The sequence below is a fragment of the Heterocephalus glaber genome, unplaced genomic scaffold (genome assembly GCF_053883595.1).
Source record: "Heterocephalus glaber isolate CG9 unplaced genomic scaffold, H.glaber_assembly_v1.0 deba00000943, whole genome shotgun sequence".
In the NCBI taxonomy this organism is placed as follows: Eukaryota; Metazoa; Chordata; class Mammalia; order Rodentia; family Bathyergidae; genus Heterocephalus; species Heterocephalus glaber.
The window spans coordinates 11669735-11692382 of record NW_028258175.1 but is presented as its reverse complement, the minus strand read 5'-3'; the positions used below and the strand labels follow the sequence as shown (position 1 = coordinate 11692382).

At 42.6% G+C, this 22648-nt stretch overlaps 1 protein-coding gene across 12 annotated transcripts in view; it reads left to right on the top strand.

Annotated features, from left to right (window-relative positions):
* The window catches only part of Iqck (IQ motif containing K), a 128023-nt gene that overhangs the window by 102631 nt on the left and 2744 nt on the right, over positions 1-22648 (top strand). For 2 of the 12 annotated variants that reach the window (XM_087208953.1, XM_087208947.1), the window contains one exon: positions 17760-18026. The exons of 7 other annotated variants lie outside the window; for them this stretch is intronic. In XM_087208953.1, coding sequence (XP_087065079.1) covers positions 17760-17842 — 83 coding nt within the window. In that variant the 3' untranslated portion in view covers positions 17843-18026. Of the gene's footprint in view, positions 1-17759; positions 18027-21815; positions 22034-22648 lie in introns of those variants that run through there. 3 more of the 12 variants (XM_021237239.2, XM_021237235.2, XM_087208950.1) reach the window with 3 other exon arrangements.

Here is a 22648-nt window from a genome sequence, read left to right as displayed (position 1 = left end):
CATACTGTGCAGTGAGGACCTCTTCCTGTCGCCACCTTTGACACTGACATTCCCAGAGGTGACTTTTTCTGAAAGAAAACTGGAACTTTGGCGCGAGGTTGCCCTTCACATGTCACATTTTGTCCCAGCCACAGGACACTCCTGCCTGTCCTCTTAGCTGCCAACCACTGGATGCCTAAGAAGATCCTTGATCCTCAGTACCTCTAGTTTATTGAGTGCCTACTACATGACAGGCATTTATATTATCTCCGATCTTCATAGCAAATTGGCTGAGTAGAAAGTCTTATTGCTGTCATCTTTCAGGGGAGGAATCAGAGGTTGAATCATTTGCCTTAGGTCACACAGCTGTGAAGTGGCTGAGCTGCGGACATTTAGAACTTTCCCCCTCAGGCTGCTCTGCTATTCTCACGGCCTTTCCTCTGGTCAGACGGACAGGGCCACAGAGAGAGGACTGGAATTCATGCTGTCTGGAAATGCAACAAGAGTTCAGTACAGAGAAGGCCACAGCAAAGTAAGAAATGAGACTGAGGCCTGTAACAACACGAATGAACCTCGGAAACGTGCTGAGTGCAAGAAGCCAGACACAAAAGGCCAGCTGTTGTACAATTCCATGTACGAAGTGTGATCAGAATATACCGTGAATGTTTAAATTAAAAAATTTTTTTACTATAATGTAGAAGACACATTGCCCTTAATCTCCCTCAAAATACTCTCCTTCACTTCCAACATGCTTATCCTATGGTTTTTGATACTTTCTGAAGCAGTTCAGAAAGCCCTCTTTTGTGTCTTTATGAGGTACAATCAAAAATATGGTGAAGGGTGCTGCTGAGTGCCATCCAATGAAAGACAGGCTCATGAAAACATTACAGTGTGTCCTCTTCCATCTTATATACCAGATCTGGTACCATGTGACTTCTGGTTCTTCCCCAAAGTCAAAATGACTAAGAAAAGTAATTTTGAGTCCACTCAGGACATTGAAGCAGCCACAACAGTGCAACTAAAGACACTTACAAAAAAGGACTTCCAGAATTGTTTGAGAAAGTGGCAAGAATAATGGGACAAGTGTTTGAAGTGGGAGGAAATATTTGAGGGGGGTTAATGACAATGTGTCTTTTATGATAACAACAACTTTTTTTAAAAAGGGAATTTAAACATCCACCCTAGTTTTCAATCATACTGTGTATATGAAATGTTGAAAGCAAGCAAATCTATAGAGGTAGAGAGTAGATTAGTAGCTGCTAGAGCATTGGGGTGCCAAAGGACTAAGGGGTAATAGCCAAGGAATAAGGGTTTCTTTGGGGGGTGATGTGGTGTTGTGAAATTGATAGTGTCAACGGTTGCACAACTCTGTGAATATAGCAAAAACCATTGAATTGTACGCTTTAAATGGGTGAGTTATATGGTATGTGAATTATAATTCAATAATGCCATTGCAACCAAGTAAAAAGGAAGACACCCCCACCCTTCAGGTCTCTGTGGTTTACTCCCTGTCCTCAGTCAGGCCCCGCTTCCTGTCGTCTTTTCAGTGAGGCCTCCCTGGCCAGCATGGCTTCGTCTACCCTTCCTGTGTCCATCTAAGCTCTTATTCACAGAGTGATTCCAAAAGAACTGGCCACTTCCAACTTGTGCTACAGTGCAGCCCTACTGCTGGGACAGATCAAGAACGTGGAGCGGGTGCTGCTGCTTCTCCACAGCCCCGGGAAGTACAGAAATGTGCAGTGGTTGCGCTGCAGCCCAGTTTCGATGAGGAAGGAGGGAGGAAGAGTCCAGGATGGCAGCAGCCTCTGTTAGGGTGTAGGACCAACTGTGCTGGTTCCTCGACACATTCTGTTTGTGGGATATGTCTAACCTGGCTGCTGATTACTGACTTCTAGGGGATTAGTTCTTTGGAGCCCCCCAGGATTTCAGTGATTCATTTGGTTTATTATCTGTGGAGCACAGTAAAATATAAATTCTCTGAGAGCAGGACCTTTGTGTTCTATTCACTGCCCTACTCTCAGCACCGAGAACAGTGTGCCCTCATATGGAAAATGTTCAAGAAATATTGTTGGTTGAATGAATGGGTCTGTGGTACAGACCCCCTGCCCAAACATTGTACGGATGAGGCCAATCGAAAATAGAACTTTCTCCAAACCAACAGGTAAAGCAAAATAAGTGCCTACATTAAATGGATGAAGACAAAAAGTCTACTACACTATAAACTCAAAATGCTATTAATAGTGATTATCTCTAAGTGGTAGTAATGCAGGTGACGGATTGATTGATTTTTGCGTATTTGTTTTCTAAAACAGAAGGGGGGTCAATTGATTGTCCTTTTCATCATCTATATTTTCTACAATAACAAAGAATATTCATAGTCACTGTGTGCTTACTATGAGGTAAGGATTTCCCCAATCAGTAACTCAATTAACTAATATTCACAACAACTCTTTGAGGTATTACTATGGTCTCTATTTTCTGAATGAAGAAACTGAGCACAGAGAAGCTGAACAGTATACCCAGGGACACAGCAAGAAAGTAGCAGGGCCAGCCAATGAATCCAAGGCCTTCCCTCTTCCCCACCTCCTTATGCTGCAATGTGTGGGTGTTATTTATGGAGGTAAAATGCCTGGGAGAATTTGTCAGTTTTCAGTTTCCTATGAAGTCCATCCAGACACAACCTCTGATCCCATTGCCAAGGGGACAAAGCACACACTCCTTTATGCCTGTTAGCCTGGCTTAAAGCGCAGTGGTCCTGCCGGCCAAAGCATCCCGCCTCCTCTCTGTGAGTACTGTTGACACATGGTATTCACCCTTAGGATCTAAATTTAGCATCTGAGCAGCTAATCTTGCCAATTTTCAGATTCAACTCTCATTAGCCGAGGATGTGGAAGAATTTAAAGGCATAGAGCTATGGAGGCCAGATGTTTAAAAGAACAGACTGATTCCTTTCAATATAATTTATAACTGTTCCCTTATCAAAGGAGTATGTTCTCATTATGAAAAATATAGAAAAGTATGACGAGATCTAAAAAAGTTACCTACCACACTGTCACTGGGGCCTGGGAAAACTGTTGAAAGTGCCTTGATTTGCCCCATCCAAGAAGAAAAGACATGGTGGAGGCTCGGGAGTCTTGAACATACCCTGCTGTTGTGGGATGCAGTGGAATTGCCCTCATCTGCTTTTCAAGGGTTCCAGAGACATGTCGTTGAAGAGGTTTCAAAGGGACATTTTTCAGCTGTTCAAGAAAAGCAGCTAATAATGGTAGAAATGTAAGAATCCCAAGACCTGCACTGGATCTCGGGCTGGAAGCTTCCTAGCAATGCACTTGTCCTGACTGTTCATCTGATAACTGTAAAATGAAATTAACACTCCCACCTCAAAGCCCTACTGAAAACACTTACAGACTCCTACTGACTTTAACAAGATACTTAACCTCTCCAAGTTGCAGTCTCCTTGTTTACATAATGAAAATAATAACAGTACCCTCCTCACTGAATCCCAGGAGATGCAAATGAGATAATGTATCTAATATGCATTATATTTGGGACTACTATGAATAATGTTGCCTTGAACATCCATGTGCAAGGTCTTGTGTGGACATATGTCTTTGTTTCTCCTGGGCACATACCTAGGAGTGGAATTGCTGGGCCATGTGGTAATTTGAGGCTTTACTTTCTGAGGAACTGCCAGACAGATTTCCAGAGCAGTGTGTGAGGATTCCCGTTTTTACATATCCTTGTCAACTCTTGTCATTATCTGCTGGCTGAATTATAGTCATCCTAGCGGGTACAAAATGGTACCTCACTGTGGTTTGATTTCTGCTTTCCTGATACATAATGCTGTAGAGTATCTTTTATGTGCACATTAGCCATTGTTATATCTTCTTTGGAGAATATTTATTCAGATTTGTAGCCCTTTTAAAAACTGGATTGTTTGTATTTTTATTATTGAACAGTAAGAGTTTTTTATTTTCAAACCCTTTATCAGATACATGGTTTGTAATTCTGTGAGTTTTCTTCTCTCTCTCTCTCTCTCTCTCTCTCTCTCTCTCTCTCTCTCTCTGCATGTGTTGGGAAGGCAGGAGTCAGTAGGGACCAAACCCAAGGGCACTCTACCACTGAGCTACATCTTTAGCCCCATCCCCCTTTTAAAAATAATTTGAGACACAAATCCATGCAATTAAGAATGAAAAAGGTGAAGCCACAACAAATCCAGCAGAAATTCAAAGAATCATCAATACCTACTTTGAGAACCTGTACTCCAATAAAATGGAAGACACAGAAGAAATGGACAGATTCCTAGATACATACAAATTGTCAAAATTAAATGAAGAAGATATAGAAATTCTAAACACCCCAATAACAACAAGTGAAATTGAAAATGTAATAAAAAACTTACCAACAAAGAAAAGCCCAGGTCCTGATGGCTTCACTGCTGAATTCTACAAGACATTTAAAGAAGAACTATCGCCATTACTCTTTAAACTCATCAAGGAAATTGAAAGGGAAACAAGGCTTCCAAATTCATTCCTGGAAGCAAGTGTTACTTTGATCCCCAAACCAGGGAAAGACCCAACCCGAAAAGAGAACTACAGACCAATCTCCCTAATGAACATAGATGCAAAAATCCTCAACAAGATACTGGCAAACAGAATACAGAGGGTCATCAAGAAAATCATACACCCTGACCAAGTTGGATTTATCCCAGGGATACAAGGATGGTTCAACATCCATAAATCAATAAATATAATAAACTGTATTAAGAGAGTCAAGGACAAAAACCATATGATCATCTCAATAGATGCAGAAAAAGCATTTGACAAAATCCAACACCCATTCATGATAAAAATGCTACAGAAAATTGGAATAGAAGGGCTTTATCTCAACCTGATTAAGGCTATCTATGAAAAACCAACAGCCAACATCATACTAAATGGTCAAAAACTAAACACTTTCATGTTAAAATCAGGAACAAGACAAGGAGGCCCACTATCACCGCTCCTGTTCAATATAGTTCTGGAAACATTAGCCACAGCAATTAGAAAAGAGAAAGAAAGAAAAGGAATAAAGATAGGGAAAGAAGAAGTTAAACTGTCATTATTGGCTGATGATATGATACTTTACATAGAAGACCCAAAAAACTCCGCCAGAAGACTTCTAGACTTCATTGACAGATTCAGTAGAGTAGCTGGATACAAGATTAACACTCAAAAAACAATAGCCTTCTTGTACACAAGTAACAGACTCACTGAGAGAGAAATTAGGGAAACAATCCAAAAAAATGAAATATCTAGCAATCAATCTAACAAAGGAAGCAAAAGACCTCTACACTGAAAACTATAGCACTGAAAAAAGAGATTGAAGAGGATACAAGAAAATAGAAAGGCATCCCTTGCTCCTGGGTAGGAAGAACCAATATAGTGAAAATGGCCATGCTTCCAAAACTACTATATAGATTCAATGCAATGCCGATTGAAATTCCAACAATATACTTCACAGAACTAGAGAAAACAATCCAAAAACTCATTTGGAAGCAGAAGAAACCTAGAATAGCAAAAGTAATTCTAGGCAACAGAGACATGGCTGGGAGTATCACAATCCCCAACTTGAAGCTATACTACAAAGCTACTGTGATAAAAAACAGCATGGTACTGGCGAAGAAACAGACCTGAAGATCAGTGGAATAGATTAGAAGATGGAGAAACAACTCCAGACATACTCAGCCACCTCATCTTTGACAAAGGAGCCAACCACCATCATTGGAGGAAAGATAGCCTATTTAATAAATGGTGTTGGAAAAACTGGATTTCAACCTGCCAAAGATTAAAACTAGACCCATACCTATCACCGCGCCCTAAACTAAGATTGAAGTGGATTAAAGATCTAAATATTAAGCCAGAAACACTAAACTTGCTGGAAGATAAGTTAGGTAGAACTCTTGATGACATTGGCATAGAAAAAGACTTTATGAACAAATCTTCAGTAGCACAGGAGCTAGCCCAAAGAATCAACAACTGGGATCTCATCATATTAAAAAGCTTCTGCACTGCAAGAGAAACTACCAACAAAGCTAAGAGACAACCTACAATGTGGGAAGAAATATTTAGCAGCTGTACCTCAGACAAAGGTCTACTATCGAGAATATACAAAGAACTGAAAAAAATCAGACCCCCCAAATTCAAAGACCCAATTCAAAAATGGGCATCCGAAATGAACAGACATTTCCCAGACAAAGAAGTAAAAACAGCAATTAAATATATGAAAAAATGTTCAACATCACTGGTCATTCTAGAGATGCAGATGAAAACAACACTGAGATTCCACCTCACCCCACAAAGATTGGCTGCTATCAAGAAATCAACCAGTAACAAATGCTGGCGGGGGTGTGGGGAGAAAGGAACCCTTCTCCATTGTTGGTGGGAGTGCAGACTGGTGCAACCACTGTGGAAATCAGGATGGAGATACCTCAAAGAACTAGGACTAGAGATCCCATTTGACCCAGCTATTCCCCTGCTGGGTATCTTCCCCAAAGAATTAAAAGAATCATACCACAGTGATATATGTGCACCCATGTTTATAGCAGCACAGTTTGTAATAGCTAAAGCTTGGAAACAGCTCAAGTGCCCATCTACTGGAAACTGGATAAAGAAGATGTGGTTTTTCTATAAAATGGAGTACTGCTCAGCCATAAGGAAGAGAAACTAGAGACATTTATAGCTAAATGGATGCATATTGAGGCCATACTCTTAAGTGAAATAAATAGGACACACATGTAAATACCGAATAGTTTCTCTAGTGTGAGAAATTGAAAGTGTAAATAAAGATGAAAATGATTAAAATGAATAATTGATAATTTGAAATAAGAAAAGGTCCAAGGGTTAGGGGATGGTGGGAGGGGAAGGGGAAAGGGAAGAAGGGAAAGGAAAAATTATGAGAAAGAAAGAAAAAAAAGGAATCAAACGCCATGTAAATAGGGAAGGGTGGAGGGGGTAAAGGGTGCACAGGTAATGGGAGAAAAAATAAAAACTAAGATACATCATGTTCTGGTACAAACACCCAATGATAAATGTAAATGTATTTTATACCTAAAATGTACCAATAAATGTATATATATATTAATTAATTAATTAAAAAATAATAATTTGAGACAGGTCTAGCTAAGTTGCCCAGGCTGGCCTTGAACTTGTGAGTTTTCTGCCTCAGCTTCCTGAGTGGTTGGGATTATAGCCATGAGCCACTGCACTGAGCTGTCTTCTCTTTTTCTAGATGATGTCTTTCAAGGTACCAAAGTTTTTAATTTGATAATGGATAATTTATTTTTACTTGTTGCCTTTCCTTTTGGTGTCATAATAAGAAAATAGCTTAACTTAAAGTCAAATCTTTTTTTTTCTCAGAATTCTAAGGTTTCAGCACTTTAATTTTGGTTTTCGACCAGTGAGTTAATTTTTGTATAGATGTAAAATAAGGGCCCAACTTCTTTCCTTTGCATGTAGATATCCATTTGTCCAGCAACATTTGTTGAAGAAATTATTTCACCCTCATTGGCACTGTTGCTGAAAATCAATTGACTATAAATATAAAGGGTCATTTTATTTTAGTTTTTATTTTGTTTTTTTGAGACAGGAACTCACTATGGAGCCCAGGCCGACCTAGAACTTGCAGTGATCCTCCTGCCTCAGCCTCCTGAGTACTAGGCTTACAGGCATGTGCCACCCTGCCCATATTTTGATTTTTACTTTCAATTTTTTTCTTTGTACCCTAGGTAGTACATAAACACACAGTCCTTGGCTTAGGAAGCTAGTGCCTCAATTCTATCCCATGGCTCTCTGTGTCTATTTTATGCAGTACCACATAAGTTTTGAAGTAAGAAATTGTGAATCCTCCTGCTTTAATCTTTTTTTCAAGATTATTTTGGCTATCATGGGTCCCTTAAATTTCCAGTTATTTTTCTTTTCAATTTTTTTGAAAATACGTCTCTATCTTTAATTTTACATCCATGAGATCATAATGCATAGCAATTTATTTTCACATGCTCCTGTTTTTAAATCTAATTATAAACATCTCTCCCTGTGTTATCAAGTTCTTTTATATGATTGGCTAGATAATTTAGTTATTTTCCTGTTGGACACTTCTTTCTAAATGTCCCCATTATAGGTATGTTGCTGATGTGGCTGGTCTCATTTCTAAATCTTCGCATGCACTTCATTAGTATCTTGGAATAAATTCCCTAGAAATGGCATTAGGGGAGTTTAATTTCACTTGTGCAGCTATTGAAGATATTTTTACATATTGAAAACATTAACCTTTTAATTCATACTTTTGACATGATTTTCCTAAAAGCAGTCGAATAAGTAGGCAAACACGGAGTCGTATCTCACTTTGGCATCTTAGAAAAGTCACTCTCCTTTTTAAGCCTTAGACTTCTCATCTGACAAATGGAGATGATAATACCATCATAGAGTTGTTTTGAAGACTAAAGACCTGGGAAACATCTGGAGCTCAACAAGTAGTACTTCTAAGAATTATCATTTTCATTGATAAAATAAAATTCTGAGATGTCCTAAATTTAATTACAAAGGCCACAGGGAGAAAAGGACTGGTGAGAGATAAAGCAAATTAATCAGTTAACACCTACTGGCTGAAACCAGAAAAAGCCTGTTCCACATTGTTGAGTATGTGTTAAAACCACGATTTAAAATCCCTGATGACCAACTCCCAGGTGCCTCTATGTGCTGCTTCTGTACAAACTTTCCAAGCCACTAGCCCAAGCAGTCCTAGCAACAAGCGCTTCTCCTTGTGGACTGTTCTATCCCAGAACTTTCCCCAGTTTGCATTATCCAGCCCCTCTTATCTATAGCTAATGTAAATTCAGTGTAAACAATTTACGCTGTCTTTCCCCAAATTCCATCATAAAAATGCTCATGGCTCTTAAGTGTGAAGGACATATTTCCAACTGCTATCCAGTATCATGGCTGGCACTCAGGGGACACTCTTCTCACTGATGCTTGTACACCCTTGAGCCTTCGATGGGTGGGTTTGGCAAATTCCTGACATGCTCCCAAGGGATCTTTCCTATGTCTTAGTGCAAAGTTCTGGGCTTCTTTATGCCCTCCTCAGCAACCAAGCCCTCTGTAACTTTAACTGATACTGCTCTTTTAGTAGAAATGTAAGTTTATCAAATCTTTCTACTCTGCTTTTGCTCCCAATTCACACTGTAAATCTAACTAAAAGCAGCAAGCGGTACCCATGTCACAACCTGAATGCTGTGCTGCCTTGAAAGTTCAGCTTAGTCTTCCACAAAGCCTCATAGCATGAGCAGAATGTAGAAGGCAAGTTCTTTGCCAGAATATGACCTGCATATCCTTTAGTACCTTCTCCCAAGAGAGTCATGGTTCCCATCTGAACCTCTCTTCCCCAGTGTACTGTTATCAGCATTCTGGTCTTCTGAGGTCCTATTAAACTCTGCTCACCACATTCAAGTTTTTTCGAGCCTGCATCTCCAAATCTCTCAACTCCTCCTGTAAACCAAAGGCCTCTGAACCCCATCATGCGGCACAGTCACAGTGAAACAGTTAATTCTGTGCAAGCTGAGCTCGTGGTATTGAGTAATGAAGTCGTAAACCAGAAGGAGGAAGTTAAGGGAGTTTTAACTGGAAATAAGAAGAGGAAAAAAAAGGATCCTTGTTTCTCCAAGGAAGGGAATCCTAAAAGTGACATTTCTGCATGGTATGGGAGTCTAGAACTTTTTAGGGGTAAGTGGAGCATGGGAATTGCTTGGTTATTTATTGGCCACTTATCACAGGTGGCTCTGTGAATTTAAAATGACCGATTGGAACTCAGAATGTCGGGTTTAAAAGAAACCAGGATTTTAGAGTAAAACTGGTGATTTTGCATTTTAAATTCCTCAAAACTCAGGAGCTTAGTAGGGAGGAGCCGCAACACATGTTGCTTGAGGAAGTTCATTTTTGGCCGAAAGCCCTAGTTCACTGTCTATTCTTATTTTAATTCTTATCAATATGGCTGATCACCCAACTCTACCTCAGACCTCTCTGGTGGTTTACTTGTCATAACTAAATTAAGCTCTGACAACAACAACTCTGCTCCCAATATTAAATTTCTATGTTAGTCAGATTTCTGTTGCTGTGACAAAATACCTGAAATAAACAACTTAAGAGGAAAAGTTATTTTTTCAGGAAAATAAAATTCCATTTTATTGTTGGACAACATTGTTCCAGGCAAGGATCAGACAGATCAAAATAACAACTTTATGGATCAAAAATATAAATTAAATAAATAAATAAATAAGAAAAAAAAGACTTTACCTTTGGACTTTTTAACCACCTCATACAAACCAACTACTTATAGTACAACTAAATAAATACCAAAAAACCCTATACAAACCAACTGTTTATAGTACAGTTAAATAAATACACAATAAAAGCTACTGAAATACTTGGAGTAAGATTTTTTGCTGGGTTTTTCTTTTTGTTTTGTTGTTGTTGTTTATGTTTGTTTGTTTTTCTGGTACTAGGGATTGAACCCAGAGGCTAATTATTTCTCTAGCCCTTTGTTATTATCATTATTTTATTTTGAGATAAGGTCTCTCCAAGTTGCCTAGGCTGGGTTCAAACTTGTGATCCTTCTGCCTCAGCTTAAAGAGGAAAGGTTTATGTGGCTCGTGGTTTCAGAAGTTTCAGTCCATGGTTGCGTGGATCCATTGCCTTTGGCCTCGTAGTGAGGCAGGGTATAGCAGCAGGGAGCACCTGACGGATGAGGCCTGTCCACCTCAGGGTAGCTGGAAAAGGAGGGGAGAGGAGAAGGGAGAAGAGGGAGTAAGGAGATGAAGAGGAGGAGATGGAGGGGGCCAGAGCTGAGGAGAAGGGGAGAGAGAGAAGCTTCTGTCCTTTGGGATTTTTATGAGCACTTTGTTAGGTAGACATGATTGATTAAACCATTGGTCATTGGTGATCAACTCTCCTCTCCACAGAGGGTGAGGTGGTGCTGAAAGTTTCAATCCTTTAATTAGATTCCCTTGCCAACCATCCCTGCTCCTAAGGCTATCCTGGGGCTCCCAAGCTGGCAGTCGTCTCATTAGCAAACAAATGACACATCATAGGGTTTTAGAAACTGTGCCAGGAAAACAGGATAAAGACCAAAATGTCTATTTCTTGTTATATCACAGTAACACACCTGTTGTGTGGCAGGCAGTCATCTGGTGGATTGTTATATGTAATCTCAGTTAATTAATTTAAATACAGTAAGTCCCTAACTTACGAACATTCGCGTTGTGAACTTTCACAGGTACAAGGGACATCACATTATGAATATTCATAGACGCAACAAATCCCAAAGTAGCTCTCATGTCTGCTGCACATTATCCCAGTTGTGCTGCTGTGTGCTCACTGTGCAGTGGGACAGTGTGCAGTATTCCAGTGCTCAGTCAGAGCCCAGGATGTCCAGAAGCAGGAGGAAAAGCAGTGGTGATGTGGAGAGGACCAATAAGAAGCACAAAGCAATAACCATGGAAACAAAAGGGACAATAATGGAGAGACTGGACCCAGACAAAATTCATTTTCCCTCATTCATTTTGTGCATGTGTGGTTTTTTTTTTATGCTTTACCCTGTATATTTGTGTAAGACTCAGTTCGTCAGACTTACAAATGAATCCGACTTACGAGCCAATGAAACTCATTTGTAAATCAGGGACTTACTGTATCAAGATTACCCTGTATAGGGAGGTTCACGAGGAAACCATTGTATAGGTGAGGAAAGGGGAGCTCATGACTGGGGAGTGGGTGTGCTGGTGGTAGGTGCTGGAATCAGGATGCAAGCTGTGTCTCTTCCATACTAAACTAGGGTTCCCACAGAGCAGGAGCTCCTTGGTGTTCCTGCGAAGGATATGTGTCCTTTTGACAGCCTGGAATCTGAGAGAGGACTTGGGGCGTTCACAGGAAGCTGGAGTAGGGTTTTGTTCATCAGTCCAACAAGGCCTGCCTGAGTGCCTGCTCTGGGCAATGGACCAGACCAGGCAGGTGCTGGGGACGCAGTGGAAAACATAAGTCAGCTCCGTGCTCTCCTGGAAACAGGGCCTAGCAGGAAGGATGGTGCTGCTCAAGCAGTCACATGAATGCTTGACTGCAAACTGCCATGAGTCTTTTCAAGGTCTGGGTGGTAGGCGGTACTTGAGGGTGTGTGGTAAAAGCTGAAGGACTTAACTAGGCATGAGAGCCAGACAGGGCTTTCCAGGATGAGGAATGTTCTTCAGTTTCAAAAGGGCAGTGGATGCAAAAAGACTCTTGTGATGAAGCAGGAGAGCGCAGTGGCCCCAGGACCTTGATAAAGACTTTGGAGTTGATCCCATGGCAGCATCAGAAGGGTTTATAGCTGGCCACGGTGATGCCTGCCTGTAGTCCCAGCTACTCAGGATGCTGAGGCAGGAGGATTGAAAATTCAAGGCCAGCCTGTGCAATTTAGGGAAACGCTGTCTAAAATTTTAAAAAGGGATGGGGATGCAGTTCAGTGGTAAAGCACTTGCCTAACATGCACAAGGCCCTGAGCTCAATCCAGAGCCAGTACCAGGGTGGGAGAATAGAAAGATTAGTGTGGCTGCAGATGAAGGGTGGATCAGGATGACCTGGTGACAGTGGAGATGGGCAGAAGTGGATGCGTGTAGGGGACATTTGCAGAGTAAAAATGACATAGGTGAGATGATTCGTCCTTTCTAAAAATGTAGTGTTTGGAGACAGATGTTTCTCACCTTAGTAAGTGGTTGAAAACATTCATGTTTTCTTTTCAGGGCACCAGGGGGCTGCACTTAGGACACTGTGGTTGAGATTTCTGGAACGTTACTTCTTTTTTTTCCTCCCAGTACTGGGGATTAAACCTAGGGCCTTCACACTGAGCTACATCACCGGTCCTTTTTACTTTTTATTTTGAGACAGGTCTTGCTAAGTCACTAGATTGCCCGAGCAAGGATCAAATTTGTGATCCTCCTGCCGTGACTCCCAGAAACCTGTGATTACAGGGTTGCTGCACCACACCCAGCCCCAGTCCCTTCTTTTAATGTCTGATGCCTTTGGTGTCTTAGTCCCTGGCATTCTTGACAAGTTTTGTCTGCCCTGGGTTCTGAGTCATTCATCAAGATAGCAAATACTGCTTCAGAATCACTGAATGCGATTGAAATTATCTCTCAATCATTTATCGACTCATTACACTCGTGGAGTTGCTGTTTAAAAATAAATTGGAGCATGTGTTTCCATTTCTCTTAAAGGCAACATTAAATGCACAGAGCTTCTGCCAGTCTGAATGGGATGAGAATTGTGTATACCTTCAACTCTTTCAAAATGCCTGGGATATTTCTAAAGGTTCAGTCTTGGCAGCAGCAGCTGAGAATGCAGAGGTAAATAAAAAAAAAAGTCACAAGACAGGGCTGACGGAGTTCATCTGTGTTCATTCACACCCATGACTCACTGGGCTTTTGAAGACAATTTCGAAGGACAAGCTAGTAGGTCGTGGCTGTTTTAACTGCTGCGCAGAAACTCTAATCTCCATGCACTTTAGCTAATTGCAAAATAGAGCTACCCTTGTCAATTAAAATGTAGAAGCAAAATACTAATAGGGAGAGATATGCATACGATAACACAAACTAAAGCTTTCCTGATGGTTTAAAGGAAATGTGTTGAAATATTGGTTAGACAATAAATATTTCCATTTTTTCTATAGTAGCTGCATTCCTTGTGCAATTAAATAATTGTACTGAAACTTTACCATGTATTGTGAAATGTTTGCCATGATACTGCATATTTGCACTCGAATGAGGGGAGAGTCTTACACTCCCGTTAGTCAGATTTCTAATACTATAACAGAACACCTGAGATAACAGTTGATAAAGAGAAAAGGCTTGTGTTGCCTCCTTGTTTTAGAGGTTTCAGTCTAGGACTTGTTGATTTTGTGGCTTTGGGCCTGTAATAAGGTACCACATTGTGCTGGGGAGCACAGGAGGAGCAGGCTGTTGACTTAATGGCTGGGTGTAAGAGAGAGAGGAAGAGGCAGGGCTGGGGTCCCAATGTCCTCATCATGCTCACGCCCCAAAACCCTGACTTCCTTCCACAAGGCCTCACCTCCTAAGGGTCCTGCCACCTTGCAGTCGAGCCATGAGCTGGGGACTAGGCCTTCAACATATGGGCTTTTAGGGGACATTTATCCAAACCACAGATAGTCCCATTTTCTGGATGAGGGAACGGAGGCTTCTGCAGGTTGAGAGACTTTTTCAGTCATCTAGTTGATAAATGGGTGTGGGATTCAAAGCCAGATCTCCCTTCCTCCTGGAGGTGTGTTCTTAGGAACTAAGCCTTGCTCGGCTGGCCCCACTGCCAGCTTTATTCCTGTGGCCTCCTTCCCTGACAGGGCCTCAGTTTCCCTCACCGATAAAAACAAGCCTTTTATTACACGTCTCGCTTTCCCATGTCAAAATTTGATAATCCCATGACTCTGCCTCACTGTAGCCAATCTTGCCACCTCCAGCACCAAATGTTTCCATTTAAAATACTCTCTTCAAGGAGCCTGCCCTGAGTTAACTGCAGTGACTCTGTTTAGAAGTCAGCAACGGAAAGCTGCAATTATTGAACACTCAGGCCTGTCAAACTCTCCCAAATGCCTCATGGCTTCCCAGTTGGCTCAGTTTTCCTAAAAATAATGCAACACATCTGGCACTGTCAAGAAATGGAGCTAGATCTACCAGGCCACTGACATTTACCCCTGGAGCATAAACATTTGTCTCTTTGTAGGAAGGAAATCTTCCATAACTTGTTCTTCCAGTATGGGCGCAAGACAGCATAGAGGTTTTTTAAGTTTTTTTCTGTCATCTTCAAATTTTCTATAACTGTGTATTGCTTCTGTAGCGAGAAAATAATTTCATTTAAAAAGTCAGTCTAGTAAAACAAAGTAAAATCTTGGTAATATAAGCTGTACACTCCTCTGCCTTCCTCCTTGGCTCCAAGGCGGTTCGATGTGGTGGTTTAAAGCGATAGGTTTCGTAAACAAACAGGTCAAAGCTTGGAATCTTGGCTTGTTCATTGACATAGCTCTATGACTTTGGACAAGTTGCTTAACATCTCTGGGCCTCAATTTGCCAGTCAGTAAAATGGAAGCGATGATAGCAACTATGTCCCAGGATGGCTGGGAGGAAGACAAGAGATGACAACCTATGTGGGCCCTGAGCATGCCGTCCATCATCTGGCCGGTGCAAGTCTCCCGGTTAATCCCGGGATGTTGCTAATACTCGGTTGCAAGTTTGGCTCTGAATTAGACTATCATCAAATTTTTGTCTGTTCTCTTCTTTCCCATTTTTCCTGTTTTATTTCGGGGGGGTTGAGGTCAAACTCACATATAGTAGGGTGCACTGGACAGAGTGTACAGCTTAGCAGGCGCCGGTATGTGTCTACACCAGTGATGATGAACCTTCTGGAGCTTTCAATGATAAAAACAGCCCACTACGGCAAGCATGCCATAGGTTTTCCACTTAGTGCACCATGGGAACACCACCCATATCAAGGTAAATAAGGTGTCTAATTCCCCAGCAGGCTCCCTCAGGCCCCAGCCCTTCCCCAGCTTCAGCTCTATTCTGACTTCTTATCACTACAGAATAGTTTTCTAATCCTCAAACTTCCTGTAACTGGAAAACAACACAAACTCCCTTGTGCCTGGCTGCTTGTGTCTGGGAGATTTTTAACTGTTGAGGGTAGTACTAGGTTGCTTTTTCGTTGCTGTATAGAATTCCTACATATGACATCACAATTTGTTTACCGGTTCATTTACTGATGGATACTTCATTTGTATCCAGTTTTGAGTCATTATGAAAAATGCTGGTAGATGCTCTTGTATTTTTTTTTTTTTGAGGATGTAAAGATGCCCTTCAGTTGCAGAATTGGAATTGCTGGATCCTAAAGAAGACACATATTTAATTGTGGTAGATATTTCCAAGTCTTTTTCCAAAGTAACTGCACCATTGTAATTCCCATCAGGGCTGCAACAGCCTTCTTCTGGTTGTTTCTCTACAGCCTTAACAACACTATGATGAGTATTTGTTTGGATTTATTTTGGCTTTTTTCCCTCCAGTATTGGGGATTGAATCAGGGACACTCTACCACTAAGCTACATCCCCAGTCCTTTTTATTTTTTATTCTGAGACAGGATCTCACTAAGTTGGCCAGGCTGGCCTTGAACTTTCGATCCTCCTGCCTCAGCCCATACCCCAGCCCAGTAGCTAGGACTACAGGTGTGTGGCCCCACACCCAGCAGTTTTCCTTGTCATCATCTGCGGGGTGTTCGGTGGCTCTCACTGTGGCTTTACCTCCCTTGAGGATTGTGGAAGTTGCACACCTTTGTATGTGCTTTGTTGGCCACTGGGACTCCATTGTGCTCCTAGAATCAGTTCACTGTTGGGTTATCTCATGCATGAGTTTGGCAGTGTGATGTTTAAGGCACGACAAGCACTGAGTTCAGGGGCACTCAGAGGTTCTCCCATGACAAAACCCCAGTTTAAGGAACACATTCCAGAACATCTACAGCAGCCTTCTGCATACTTTCGAGTTCTTGGTTGTGTGTGAGAGCAGAGCTTTCAAGATAACTTCTAGGTGACATGTTATGAATCTTAAAAGGTGCTGAGTGAAGTCTTTAGCAGCCGTTCAGCTTATATTTCTGCAGCCCACTTAGGGCCAAAAGAGTCACGTTTGCTGAGCACCTACTGTGTGCACTGGACACTGACCACTGGTACACTGTGTCCAGCACTTACCTGTGTCATTGCCTTTAATCTTCATTAGGACTCTGCAAAGCTGAGGCTTGGCTTTTCTTCCTTTTTAAAAAATATGTTGTTGACCTTGAACATCCTAGGCAAGTGCTGTTACAAAGAGTCTCTCTCTCTCTCTCTCTCTCTCATAGAGTCTTGCTAAGTAGCCCAGGCTGGCATTGCATTTGTGATCCTCCTGCCCCAGCCTCTCAAGTAGCTAGGGTTACAGGTGTGTATCACCATACCTCACAGATTGGAATTATTATACTTCTGGTTCAAGTGAAGAAATTGAGGCTGATGGCCAGGGTGGAACACCAGCGAGTTATTAAGTGATAGTGTCAGGATTTGAAAACAGAGCCTGCTGGACCTCAAAGTTAGCAAGCAAACTGGGAATGGGGGAATATTATTTTTCTATCGACATACTAGTTAGAAACCTTTCCTAGCAAACATTTCATAAATATTTTTCTGAATGGTCACCTCTACTAAGACAGTGTCACATGAGGAGGCTCTCTCTTCAGGGTCTTCCAACTGGATCTAGGGAAACTGGGAGCTCTGGTCTGTGTTACAACTGCAGCATCAGGCCACCAGGGACCCCATATCTTATCCTTGCCATCTTCTCCCCATCCTTGGTGCTAACTGATTACAGTAACGCTACTTGGGCATTGATTCCCTGTGGGTCTTTCTTTTCTATGATTCGTTTAGAAAGAATCCCCCAATTTTATAGCAACACATGGACTGCATATTGTAGAACATTTGGGAAAATGAAAATTCACCTACTTCTTTTATCTATTTTTAGTTTTTAAAAAAAATATAGTTGAGATGCTGGGCTATAACTTAGTTGAGGCAATGGATGTAATTTTGGAGGTAATGAGTGTAATTTTGTACGGAGCAGTCATATTTAAAGGATGTACTGTGAACACCACACCCAGGAATGAATGTAAAATAGGAGCCACTTGTTCTAAAAGAGGAAAACAACCTTTGTTTTCTTTAGGCATGCAGGACAGAAAAGAAAAAGGCAGGATGACTAAAGAAAAGAATCCAGTTTCAGCCAGACATGATGACTCACAACTATAATCCCAGCACTCGAGGAGGCTGAGGCGGGAGGATCACAAATCTGAGCCCAGCCCGAACAATTTAGTGATTTGATGAGATGCTATCTTACAGTAAAAAATAAAAAAGGGCTGGGGGATGTAGCTCCATACTGAGGACCCTGGGTTCAATTCCCAGTCCCACAATCAATCAATCAATCAACCAACAAACAAACCCCATTTGCACCTCTTTTACTGGTGCCATCACTTTGGTCTCCAGCACCAACACTGGTTAATGTGGTATAAAACACTTTCAAATGGACATCATCAGAAGTTCCAGGAAATGTGCCGTTGTATTTTCCCCTTGATACTTCTTCTTTTGCAAATTGGCTAAAACATCACATGTTTAATGGCTTCATGGTATTTCATCAAGTTTCTCCATGATCAGATACCTAGCCCCTCCTCCCCCACAGCTGAGAGTTCAGGTAGCTCCCACTCTGGCCTGTGGTTGATGACACAGCAGTGCACACCCTGATCTTGTGTGCATGGGCACTGTATCTTTGACTACAGAAATCTTTGCCCCCCCCCAAGTGGGAAGCAGGTGTGAGATCTTGACCCTATAGAGCTGAAGTGCATAAATACAAATTGTGCTGCTAGTCCCTGCTACTCAGGAGGCTGAGGTAGGAGAATCACTTGATCCCAGGAGTTTGAAGCCAGTGGGGGCAGGGAGTGAATTCCGGACCCAGATGGCTGACAGTGTGACCTCATGCTAGTTGTATTATATAACCTGTCTGTACCTCAGTCTCCCTGTCTGTAAAACTGGGGAAGAGAACGGCACTTACTTCACTCTGACTTAATATGTATCAAGAGCCTAATAAATATTATAGACAAGTTTGCCTTTATTCTCCATCTGGAACCCCAGAAAGTGCATGCTAATTGGGTAAAAAAAATTAACATTTTGGTTTCTTGTACATGTTGCTGACTTAAATGTACAAGTCAGTCTCCTCTGGCTTTTCCCAGTGCTTGTAGAGGCAGGTGCCATCCTCAAAGATGGCTCCACAGTCAACTCAACAAGCTGAGTGACACTGCACTCCTCCCCAAACTTGCCAGGTCAAAGAGACCACCTGAAGCAAGGTACTGAGGGTGCTGATTCTTGGGTCCCCCTGCCGGGGTTGATTCTCAGAGTTGGGGCGGGGCCCAGGAATCTGTATTCTTGCCTTTGGTGGTCCTCCATGGCGAGGTGCTGTCTGGCAACACTGTGAGAGGCTGCGTGACTCTGTTGTCCCCCAATTCCCTCGTTTGAGCCTTAAGCATCTTCTCTATCCATCCTGTGCTTCCTGCAGCCTGAGAGGCACATGAGGCTCATCAGTATGCAAGGCCTTTCTTGTCACTTTGCCTTCAACTGGAGCTGAAGGGCTGGCGCATCTCTCAGGGATTTTCCACTTTCCTGGCCCTTCCGGAACTGGCTGGGCACCACCCTGCCAAGGGGACAAGGGCAGCACAGGGGCAGCGAGGCATCTGTCTGTCGGAGCTGGGAGCCAACTGCAGTGACATCTCTAAACTAAGGCAGCCCTGCTTGTGTCCCCTGTTGCCTGTCACCCTCTTGGCCACCCCTCTCCACAGGGAATTGAGCTCAGTGCTCCACCGCTGAGCTACACCTAGCCTGCTCCCTCGTGTTCTAGTCAGACCAGGAGGACCCCTCCAAAATGGTTTTTCTTTTTGCTCTTTTCTTTCCCTTTTTTTTCTTGTCTCACTAAGTTGCCCAAGTTGGCCTTGGACTGAAAATCTTCCTGCCTTAGCCTCTGTCGTAGTTACTTTTCTCTTGTTGCTGAGACAAAATACCTGACACCCAAAGTTAAAGGAGGAAAGGTTTATTTGGTTTCCAGTTTGTGGAGGTTTCAGTCCATAATCAGCTGGCTCCAAGGCAGGGAGGCGTGGCAGGCAGGCATCACAGGGGAGAAGCAGTTTGTGGCAGGTAGAAGGTAGTAAAGCAGGCAAGGGGCCTTAGCAGCTTCTTTCTTCCCGTCTTATGCTCCAGGCTACCAAGATTAGTGTGGTGCCAAACCAATCAGTTGACTGACTTAGTGATCATCCACCTTTGATCCCAGCATAACACACTCTAGATTCAGTCACCTCTGAAAAAGCCCCACGTATGACCGCATGAGGCTTTGGGGGACCTCTAGACACAAGTCATAACAGCTTCCCAGAGTGCTAGGATTGCAAGCTATTTCTTAATTTTTAGCAAAGTAGCCTTTGCACATAGTTCTCATGATCAAAAGGTACAAAGGTAAAATAAAGGCTCCAATGAGCACCCTTAGCCCTTATCACCCTTGTGCATCCCCAGACGCAATGACCTTGGACTTAGCATTTCTCAGGTGGCTGCTCTGTTTCCCTGATAGGATTGCACAGTCGGTCGGATTTTGGGTATTACTGCGTCTCGCTGTGCTAAATAAGGATTAGCCCACTTACCTCTCATCCCTTTCTTCCCTAAACACCTTCAGTGATCTTTTCCATTCCTGTATTGGTTGACTTGGTAACGTCCAGCAGTATACTGGTATCTGTCGTTCTTTTTACTTTTGTGGCGTGGGGTGAACTATACGATAGTGACTGTAAAGCACACAAGGCAGATACTCGTGTAATCACCACCGCGGAAACAGAACACTGTCAATGCTTTTAAAACCGCTCCCCACAACCCATAAACCCCTGGCCCTCACTCCTGCTCTAATCTCTCTCTTGCTTCCTTTAGAGTTCTCTTTACTTTTGTATGCATCCCTAAATGTTTTGATTCACTGCAAATACCACACTCTTTGTATTATTCTGTGTCATGCATTTTTCCTTCAGTGCTATTAAGCTAATTTAACTTGGGGAGCATTCATATTCGCTGCTATATAATCACTCACTGTTCAGGAGGACCATAATTTATTTACCTTGCAGTCTGTTGATGGACATTTGGGTTGTTTCCTGTTTTCTGCAGTCATGGGCACCCCAATTCCCATCTCCTGGTATGTGTGTGCAGGGGTTTCTGCAGGAAATAGGGACATAGAATCACCTGTAATGCTTTTTCCAGTGTGGTTGCCCCTCCAGACTCCGGCATTTTTGAGTGGAGTGGGGCTTGGGCATGGGGACTGTCCCGAGTTCCCCAGGTGATTCCACTGAGAGGCTCCACTTCCCACCTTTACCTGCAGCACATTGGCTCTAACACTCTCTCTCAACATTTAGAAGGAGTAACACTGTTTCAGTCCTGTCCCCTTTCCTCCCTCAAGATTTCTGCGTGTTGTTCTGAAAGAGGTAATAAGGGCCTTTTCCTAGGCAAGGTCAAAGTATAGGGGAAAGGTAAAGAAGTGGTCAAGGCATGAGCAGAAATTGGTTACGAGTGTGCAAAGGCACTTCCTGCAGACACGGCTGAGGAAAACCAGAGCAAATCTAAGGGCTGTGAATTCCTCCCAGAAGCAAACCCTTCTCTGCCTTCTCATACCTCCAGTGTCTGTCTGCTAGTTGTAGGCCAGAGAGAATGTCTTTAAAATAGGTTAAATTTTGAGTCTGACTCACAGCCAACATGATGCTTAGAAGCTGAAGGAAATTCTAGACTTCTCTAGGGATCTTACATTCACATTTCTTTATAGGGATTCCAATCACATTCTGTTTCTCAACCCTAGCTCAACATTTCCAACATGTAGGAGCTTTGACTAAATACCAGTGTCTGGGGCCCTGGCAGAATTTCTGAAGTGACCTCATGATTTTTATATGCAGCCAGGGCAGAGAACTTGTAGTCAGTGGGCCTAACTTTTCACTGGTATCCATCAGAATCTCCTGCAGGGCTTTACACCAGTTCATCTTGCCACTTTGACTGGATTAAAAGATTCCTGGAGAGGTGATTGGGTCATGACGGTGCTATACTCAACAGAGGATTAATCCACTGGTATTCACACCTGAATGTACTGTTAGGAGGAGGGCCACTGAGGGCTGCCTTTGGAGGATAAATCTCTCACTGGCACTCTTCTCCTGTGCTTGGTTTCCAGAGCTACCATGAAATAGATGAATAGCTTTGCTCCACCATGCTTTTCTACTGTGTTTCTGCCTTGGAGCCAGTTGACCATGGACTGACACCCCTGAAACTGTGAGCCAAATTAAACCTGTCCTCCTTTAAGTGGCAGGTGTCAGGTATTTTTTACCAGCAACAGGAAAGCTGACCAAAACGAGCATGCTAAAATGCAGACTTCTCAGCTCCACTCCTAGTTTCTGATTCTGTATATCTGAAATGGGGCCTCGAATGTGCATTTCTACCTATTTCCCCATGCTCCTTGGCCACACTTGAGAACCAGGTCATAGATCTGAAATTCTGCCTGCACAAATTCACCTACGTTCCTCCCTGTGGGGATCCAGAGCAGCCCAGCTCTGCCCAGTTGTGCACACCTCTTCCCAAACCTGTATTGTGTAGTTAGGCTGGTAGCTTGAAATAGGCAATGGACAAGGCAAATGCTGCAAATCAGGACTTTCGCCACCCCCAGTCAGCCATCATGTGCTCAACCCAACCCATCAGGGTTCACTGGGGAACACTGGGAGAGCATTAGCAAGGTGCCAGCATCCTTGGCTGCAAGGGATCAATGCCATCATTGATGGGGTCGAGATGGATGCAGCATCTTCACTGTGGCTGCCTGCAGAGCTTCTATGTATATGGGGGGAAATGTACATCTTGTACATTGGAAAGAAATCCCTGTGATCACTGGCTCCTACTGTTAAAAAGACTATTCTGGGTTGAGTTAATACAGGTTGCATATCTCTTGGCTGAAAGGGACTGGAAGTGCTTTGGATTTCAGATTTTGGAAGTTTCACATTTACATAATGAGATCTT